Source organism: Chaetura pelagica, unplaced genomic scaffold, assembly GCF_000747805.2.
Source record: "Chaetura pelagica isolate M959 unplaced genomic scaffold, ChaPel_1.0 scaffold37, whole genome shotgun sequence".
Lineage (NCBI taxonomy): Eukaryota > Metazoa > Chordata > Aves > Apodiformes > Apodidae > Chaetura > Chaetura pelagica.
Genome location: NW_009954567.1, coordinates 4,203,259 through 4,213,025, shown reverse-complemented (window position 1 = coordinate 4,213,025; position 9,767 = coordinate 4,203,259). Strand labels below are relative to the sequence as shown.

At 35.0% G+C, this 9,767-nt stretch overlaps 1 protein-coding gene across 1 annotated transcript in view; it reads right to left on the bottom strand.

Annotated features, from left to right (window-relative positions):
• Window positions 1-9,161: 9,161 nt before the first annotated feature.
• The window catches only part of LOC104395642 (regulator of G-protein signaling 7-binding protein-like), a 71,453-nt gene continuing 70,847 nt past the window's right edge, over window positions 9,162-9,767 (bottom strand). The window contains exon 6 of the mRNA XM_010005363.1: window positions 9,162-9,572. Within this exon, the coding sequence (XP_010003665.1) occupies window positions 9,481-9,572 (92 nt within the window). The 3' untranslated portion in view covers window positions 9,162-9,480. The remainder of the gene's footprint in view (window positions 9,573-9,767) is intronic.

Below are 9,767 nucleotides of genomic sequence, written 5' to 3'. Positions count from 1 at the left end.
AGATTTAAATGAGGAAGAAGAAAAAAAGAAGCAAAAAAGAAAAAGCAAAGAAAAAACAAAATTAAAGAGACCAAGGAAAAGGTAACACTATCACACACCTATTTTGATCAAAACAAAACTTTAGAAATGTTTCTGACATTTGTGTTGTTTCTTAGAAAACATTGCTTCCTTTGATGTACTCTGCTTGCAAGTACATCTTTTATTTGAAAAGTTTTTTGTCTTCCAGTGCGATCTTGTTTGATCTTTGAATAGTGGTAAACCCACAGACTTTCTGCTGTGGAGTTAGGACCGTGGAAGATTAAAAAGCTCTAGCAGGTCTGAGAATGCAGTGCTCCCGCAGAGTAGCCAGCACTAAGCAAGATGTGATAGGAAAAGAACAAGGAGTCAGGAGGTTTATGGTGATGGTCCAGATTAGCTTGTATGGAGAAGCCTCCTAACAGTTCAGAGAGCTGAGGATTCCCTGCAGGCACCGATGCAATGTGTATGTACATGCACACACTGCTCTGAGTAACGTGACCATCAAAAGGAAAGGTTTCTGCAGTTCTACTTAGCGTGTGTTGAGTTTTAATCTCCCTGTTATTGTAAAAGCCTAAAAAAGGTGTTGCTCCCATTTCAAAGGAAAATGTCATAATATTCAAAGTTACTGTGAATCTGAATTTTGGCCTGCTGACTTTTTTCTTTTTTAATAGTCTAGTTAGTCAATAGGAACTGCACTGAGAGCTAGGAAGTGTACACATTTGTCTGCGTTTGGAGGCCACAATAAGTTGTTTTTTTCAGAAATAAACAAAATTTAGCACCGGTTCTGTTGTCATTTTCCCCCTTCCTTTTTTCATAGTATAGCTCTAATTTATACTTTAAAGATAGTAGAAAAGAGTCTATCTGCTAATGTAGTCTTTACATGCAAGTAATTAGTAATTATGGAAAAAATATCACAAACTATGCTCTTGAGTATAATAATGACTGGCTTTTCCTTTATTGTCATCTTAAGTCTTGTATGTATGTAATCACTGCTGTTTAAAGATTAATAATATTACCAGCTGCAAGAGCATCTACATTTGTCATGCCTGTTTCTCTTAGATTTATGCGTGAGAGAAATACATTTAAGTTTTGTCTGGAGGCATTACATTGCATTGTTCTAGATCATGTGGTATTTTAAAAGCTTATTGTCATACTTAGAGTTTTCTGTCAGTCTGTACTCAGTTTTTTTTTCTGATTGAGGGTTGAAAAACACGACTTGCCTATTCTATTGATAATTAATCTGGATTATGAACATACTGATTTTCTGGCACACTGGTCTCATTACAAAAATTGTCAGGGAGTTTAACATGCAGACTTATATATCGTAAGCATTTCAGTGGATGCCACTGCACAAATTCAACACCAAATTTTATTTGTGACGTTATATAAATATCGAAATTTTAAAAGGCCACGTTATTCTGGGTGCATTTTGCTTCTTTAATTACGTGTCAATTTGTTTGTTTATTTTTACTAGATCTTCCTCATCAAGTGCAGCTGAAGAGGATGGGCCAAAGTCAAAAAAACAGAAATCCCACAAAAAACAAAGGGTAAAGGAAAAAAAGAAGTCTAAGAAAGGAAAGCATCATAAAAAGGAGAAAAAGAAGAGACGAAAGGAAAAAAGTTCATCTTCTGATAGTTCAGACAGTTCTAGTAGTGACTGAGGTGCTCGCCTATTTTTGCATTCACATCTGCAGAGAAGATTATTTTAATATCAAATGGAATGTATTTATGCATTAGTGATGGTTGTAATCCTTTGCACTAGGATGTGGTAAACTTCATTTGCAAGTCTTTGTGTAGAGTGATTGGGACTTAAATATGCATATGTCAGAATAGTTAAATTTGGAAATTCAAGGGAGATTTTTGTATTACGATATCCTTTCAATAAATGTATGTTTTCCTTAATATTTTCTGCTTACATACATTAATCAGTAAGTGCAAATATGAAATAATGTTTGGGTACAGAGAAGGGAAAGAATGGGCAATGAGAAGCTAAAAGATTGCTCCTTCAAAATTGTCCTCTAAAATTGATGTACTCATAAGCCGTGAGATACATTCTTTTGGCAAGATCACTGTGAGCAAGCTGAAAACAAACAAAAGCCAACAAAAGCTATTAATTTTTTAAGTCCTTTCTTTCTGTCTGGATTTGGTCTTTTGCAATTACAGTCATTCCATCTTTGCCATAGTTGCCAAGTGCTGCTTCCTAACACTAGATGACTGTCCAACCAAAGTTCCAAGAACCATGTTAGTATAGTATGTGGTTATTAATGCCTACATGAACTGAAGCAGGAAATGCAAAGACTCCAATAGAAAATTTTAAAGATGCCCAACAAACCTCTTGTGGAAGATAAGCAATCTGTCATGTTGTGAAGCAAATTTTACCATTTGCTATCGGGAGCAATGTTATGCGTGTCAAAATTTTATAACGAATCTGGTGTATCCAGTTCATGTATTGTACTGTGATGGAGAACAGATTCAACACAGGCTGATAGTTTTGAGCTGAGTAGATTTAAAGTTCATAATCCTACCCCAGAAATGCCTAAACCTCAGAGTGCCTACATTCATAGCTTCTTGAAAATGCTTTTCTTATCCATGTTTTTGGGTTTTTTTGCTTAGTTACAGAATTTCCTCCACCCAAGCAACTGGGCCCATGGCATACAAATGCAGTATAAGTCTCATGAGAGTCAGAATGTGAAGACCAATGCTGAAGCTTTCTTAACAATAATATCCATTGCCTTTATTGTCTACAGAGCATTGAGTCAGAACATAACAGTTTACAGTATTTTAACGGGTACTGCATGTGTCCTGAGAGTGAGATACCTAGATTTAACTTTTGTCTTTCAGACTTTTATGTCTCACACCAGTACCCTGAGTATTGGGCAACTTGTGCTGAAGATGCTGTGCTAGGGAATATTAAAGGTCAGTATACTCATGGAAGCCACAGAGCGAAGAGAAATAATCTGTAACCTTCTGTGTAGGTCTCTCACTAGAGGATGGCAGGAGTCCTTGCATCTGCTCTTTTTCTTGCTGGCTTTGGTTCAATCTAATTTTTCATATATCATGATTTCTGGGATGGGCTTGGATTAGATAATTGAAGACAGACTCAACTCCTTAATTAGCTGATACTTCTGCATAATATAAGGAATGTTTATTTCATAAGTACTAATTTAACATATATTGCAATCCTGTTCACTCTAGTCTTATTGTTGCTGTGGCTACTAAAGCTTATTTTTGACTGGGTTAATTCTGTAAGCCATTCATTCTATAGAGAGCAACAGGGGAATTGTGAGCTACTTAAGCCAGTACTATTGTCAAATCAAGCCACAGCTTAAGACATGTCTCACTGTGCTTTTTTCCCCCTGAAAATGTTATTTCCTTGATGAGATTGGAAGGGCTACTGGAGTTAGAGGAATTCTGAACACATATGTAATTTTCCCATCATCTTTCCACGGTCTCCCAATGATCTCATTACACCAATGCTGGGGAATAGAGTTTGTACCTTACTTGTTTGTTTATTTTTGAAAGGTTAATCTGAAGACAAGGTGCTGAAGGGAAATTTCACTGAGCATTCTATACCATAGTCACTAATGAGCTTATGAAACACTTAATAGAGTTAGTGTGTATTTATGCATAAGTATAATTTATCCATCAAACTATTTAATGACAAATTAGAAAATATGTAGGAGCTTAAAGTTCACCAAAACTACTGGTATATATTTTATTAGTGTTCCTTACATTTGTATAGTTTCAAGTAGCTATTTTAGATTCTAGTTCAAATTGTTGAAGTAAAAGGATTAGCTTTCTGAATGATGGTGCAGTTACCCTCCATGTAGCTTTACAGCAGCTATTTATGGTAGTTACAGTGGTATTTTCTACAAGAGTGTAAGGCATGAATTTCAGTGTTTGTGTTTTGCGACTTGTTACTTGCATACGTAGGTTTTCATGCTGGAGAAACGCTTTTCTAATTGGAACAGTTTAAATATTCTCTCAATTAATGCACTTATGTAACAGATAATATCGTGTCAGCTTAGGTTTTGGGCCATATTCCCATTTTATTTACTAATATGTACATTAAAGTCAATAGATTTTGTCACGGAAATGCTTAGAAATTCAGGTATATTAACTGATATATCAAGGACCTGCTGCCATGAAATCTGCCAAGTTAATATTTGCTAATCTTTAAAAAAGCTATGTAAAAATAAATACTATTTTTCTTATTTGGTTTAGCAATGGTTTTAGTGATCCTGATGTGTTGTAACAAATGTTAGTGTTTCGCTTGAGTTTCAGCTTGAACCAACACTCCTACTCTGATTTGAGAAAGAAGTGACATTCAGCAGGTTTAGGTATCAAAACAAGTCATCTAATATTAAAACTCAGCTATTTCTTCACTCATATCAATTTTATTAGCTTCAGTTTTCATGAATCACATTCTCAATGCAAATCAACCTCAACTAATAGGCACCAGGAAACGAAGTAGATCACTGGTGTTTCCTCCAGTATTCTTTCCCAGGTAGTGGAAGATAAACATGCACATCTGCAATTCACATACTAGGTGGGAACAAACTGCTATAAAATAAACGATTCTCTGAATCAAAGCTGAATTAAGCAACTGTTTTGCAAATAGCTGAAGGAAATAGGCAGGCATAGCACAAACCATTTTCTGCAGCATGTGAGTCACCATGGAAAATCCTGTAGGCTCTTTAATGATGCAGTACATGTACTGGTGGTTTTAACCCAGCACACTGCCAAGTACCAGGCAGCTGCTCACTCACTGTCCTTTGCTCTCCCCCACAAACCCAGAGGAGTCAGGGAGAGAACTGGAAAGGCAAAGACATGTATGGGTTGAGATAAAATCAAATTAATACTTGAAATAATAGTAGTAGTAATTATATACTATACAAACAAGTGATGCACAGTGCAACTGCTCACTACCTGCTGATCAGTGCCCACCCCATCCCTGGCTAGTGATCCCAGAAGACAGATATCCTGAAACCACAATGCTGGAAGAGTGATTCCTGGTCAACTCTCATCTATACTTAGCACAACATTGCATGATATGGAATATTGTATTGGTCAGTTTGCACCCATTGTTTTTGTGCACCTGCACATTATCAAAGCATGAGAAGTTGAAAAGTCCTTTATTTCTTAGCAACAACTATGAACATAAGTATACCGTGAACATTCTTCTCAAATACAAGTACAAAACTAAATCCAAAACATAATCCTATTCTAGCTACTAAGAAGAAAAGTAGCTCAGTTCCAATGGAAACCAGGACAATAAATTTTTGTGTACCTACAATAATGAAAAGCTACTCTCAGCACAATCAAGTAAGTTTCTATAGCCAATTTTAAATTCATTTGAATACATATCAGGTTCAAAAAGGGGATTGGAGGCGATACTATTTTTCTCTTTAGACTTTGCTAAAGTTACAGTTACATGCTTGGTAGTTTTTGTGATCTTTAGAGGTGTTTCATAAATATGAACATACTTGCTACCTTAATGATTTCTTAAACTTCTGATGTATTTTACTTGCTACTAGCTTGTTACATCAATTTGAAGCATGAGAGAAGTGATGTGTACATGACTGATTGTTTAACAATTTGTTTCTATTTTGCCATTACATGTTCCTTTACTATCAAAATTTGTGTTAATATTACACCATCATTACACCATTAACCATGGTTCAGTTGTTTCCAGGAGTTTTTCCTGAGTATTTTCTGCAGGTTATTCAGATACTTATTTTTCAGTGTTCTGAGCTCTCTTCAGTTGTTTACATTGTTTCTTGTGCAGTCTACAAGAGAATAAATAAGGGGCACAGTGTTGGCCTTAGGTACCCAGGAGATGGAGCTAAAACTAAAAGAAAAATAAGTTCTGAGTGATGCAGTGTTATTACACAGCTTCACAACTGAAGGGTTTTAGCTTCAAAGCCTTTTCTTTCAGCAAAAAATCACAATGAAGGATCATAGTATAGCTAAGAATTGCAACAAGGCAATTATAGCTAGAAAATAATTGTAGTGTCTAACTATGAACATGGAACAGACTGAGAAACCTTACAGGTTTTATCTTTAAGGAGATCAAAGCTGCTGAGATAATCAATGCATATTGAACTCAGTATGTACTCAGCTCTTTTATGGTTGATAACAAAGCAAGTTGTAGGTGCAGGTCACTCTGAGGAGTATTGTGAATAATGAATCTGACATGGTGCTTGTTGTCTGTTTTAAACAATAAGCAATTCCAGGAACTTCTGAGCTGCATTTCAGCAGTTCATCTTTTGCAGTTCCTTACATCTCTCCCCAATCAAAAAAAGGATGCAGTGTGTAAGTTCGCAGAATGGAATGTCAAACATCACAAGCCTTTTAACTCAACTGATGATGCTGTTGTGCCCTGTAGTCTCCACAGTAGAGCCAGCACTGAAGCTATTTCTTAAAAACCAGTTCTCACATCATGTCTTGGGAACTCACCCATTTTAACTCATGAAAGTTACTCTACATCAGAGACTCTTTTAGGCAAAACACACACTTGGTGCCTTGTGCTATGGTTATTCTGCCTCAAGGCAATAGTACCTGGGAAGGGCACTAATGGAGATTGAAAGCTGCAAATCATGATACATAAGAAGGATAGAACTCTGCCAAAAACGATTCTGCAATAAAAATGTTCACAAGAAATTCTAGTGTAACAATCATTAAAATTAATTTCAGGGATTAAGAACAGTATCAGATGAGGTGGTGGTAGCAGAAAATAAGCAATTGCAGAAGAAGTCCAAGAAAGAAAAAAACAAAGGGATTTGAGAAATGCAAATACAAGGACAGAAAAGATACCAGTAGTCTAAATCAATCATTATCCAGTACAAGAGAATCGTTTCCTGTCAATAATATGACATATTTTTATGTTTAAAAAAATGATAAATTGTTTGAGAAAGAGGTCTTTTCCAATCAGAATGATTCTGTGATTCTGGTTCTGTGATTATAGATGGGCAGATGCTGTAATAAACACACTTACTGCTTGAACTTCCTTTGAAAGTAGTTGTTAAAAAAGGACATAATGATGGTCTGAGACAGGAATTCTGGTGCGTGTACAAATATAGTAAGATTTTAAAAGGATTAACACAGTTTGCTTGTGTGAAGCTTTGTTTCTGCCTTTCTTTCTCATAGCATTGCTGCATATTCAGTCTTTCATTTACACATTGCTTTTTGGCATTAACATTTACAGGATTAATAAAACAGTATTAGTCTGTCTCTAAACTTATGATGACCCAAAATTAATTTATTATAATTACAGATCACCTCTGCACAGAATATTTTTAATGCCCATTAGACATCAGGAGTTGTTTTTTCCAAAGTTTTAACAGTTGGAAAACCTGTTGCATCTCTGGGAATGGCGTCATGGCACAAATCTATGAGAAAACATGTCACTGCTGCCATCTTCTGGACGTTCTCTAACTACTTATGAAAACGGGTTGGATCAATGAGGGCATTGCTCATGAACGATGTGGGGAAAACGTTAAAGAATTAACTTTGAAAAAACCTTTGATGTGGACTTTGATTCCATTCTTTTTAAAAATGCAACGCTGCTCACAAGCCTGCAGTTTTGTGAGTGTGGAGGGTTCTTCCTGCATTAAAAGCCATGTACTCACTGTGATCTTAAATCTTAGAACACATTGCGGCTACCTTTTTCTTTGCTATTTAAGGAATTTAGTCATGCATTCCTCAGATGGAAATAATTTTGCTTATGGAAACACACAACGTCTATGCGGTCTTTTAGATTTATTTTCCTTATTGTCTTTAAAGTATTTATTTGGGGGCCTGATTATTCAAAAATATATTTTCTGTCTGGGAGACTGGAAGATCAAAAGAACACAGGTCAGTCCAATCTGGAAAAAACAAAACACTCTGCTTTATCTGCGTGAAAAGAAAAATATCATTCCAGAGTAATGCTGGAAGATCAGTTACATGAATGCCTAAAACAGGAGTGCCATGTCTCTTCAAGAAGAAAAATTCCTTCCTTCTATTCTTAGGAACCAGGTCTGAATTTTTAGTCCTTGCTATACAGTCCACTAGTGTTTTTGACAATGAAGGTTTCAGCAAACAGCATTTCAGGAGCACAACCTGGTAGAGAACTTTGTAGGTGCCAGATATAGGCAATGAAACATCCAAACTAAATGGAATTAACAATTTCTGTTTTGAAAGCAGAAACTGTGAAAAAATCCATTTTTAAAAAAGTTAACATACATATTAACATAATTCTGAAGCAAGAAGTGCTTCCAGACACTGTCACTACCAGATATAGTTCAGTGAATAGCTATCCCTAACAAACTGCTTTGGTTAGTGTATTAATATCCTACCAAAAACACATGGAGAATTTAAGGGTTTTTGCTGTGACAAGGAAAGTATCTCTTTACCCATCACTAAACCCTTACACAGTAAGAAGCCACTCTTCATCACTCATCTATCCTTGTAAACATACTTCTTGACATGGAAAAATTACCAAAACTGTGTAGTACTCTGACAATAAAATTAGAAAAAAACCCAACAACAAACCAATAGGAAAAAAAAGTAACTAGAAACACAACAACATTTAATTTAAATAAAAAACTTTATTAACAATGTAAAACATTGAATATCTTAGAGTCTGAAATAATTCTGGCATGCCCTGTAGGTGTTAATACTTAGTGATATGCATATATCATGCTTTCAGTTCTATTGGAAACAAAATAGGTCAGTGTAGTTTTACATTGTTTATTTTAATATACCTTATTTTAATAAATCTTTTCTTTTTTCCAAAAGCTTGTAGAGATACTACTGGCTAAAAAGGAAATCTGTGGCTTCTATGCATTGTACAGTAGAGAGATAATATGATTTATCTGTATTTACAAGTTCTAAGTATTTTAATTTGTGTATCATAAATTAAAGGTATTTTTCTATGAAGCTTTTAAATTAAGATATAGTGGAAGACTAAATATGAATGAGAGCACAAAGAGCAACTGGAGATTTTGTGCAAATTCTGTTACAATATTGACTAAATGTTTTAGAACTTTTAGAACAATACTTTTTCATGTTAAATAGTCTTCTATGCTTAAAGACTGTTAGAATATGATCAAGTATTTTAATATACTAAGAAGAGTACTGTACTATGCACAAATTCTTAGCTTTAAAATTATCTATTAACCGTAATTAGTGTCTTTTCTCCAAGTGGTTGAAAGTAAACATGCAAAGCATACTCTAAAAAGTTTTAAAAACATTCTTAACTTATGCTAGATCTATTCCACAGCTGGTTTTGACCACCATCACTTTAAACTAATAAAACGCTTATTTTGAAAAGGGGGATGGAACAGAAGGGAAACAGGGATAGGCTAGTGTAGAAAATGTACTTTATAATCAAGAGTAGCAATGTTCATCTTTTCAGTGGTCAAATAATAGGGATTTAATCAAAGTTGTGATTTTCTTGATGTTTCTCTATTTAGTCTTCTAACTTGAGACAAGACAACACAGTCCAAAGAATCTTCGCTTTCGTCTTCTTACCAATGGATATGGAGTCAAATTTAGGAGGCTGCTGTCATCTGTGATGAAAAAAACCCACATTTTAATACAAGCATGTACACATGAACACATAGAAAAGAGTTTATATAATTTATGTGTCATAACAGCATGTACATGATGAAGTAATGGATCTCTAGACGTAGAACAAATAATATGAAATTTGTGTATAAGAGTCTTACAATGCTAATTATCAGGATCTCTATGATAATGCAATA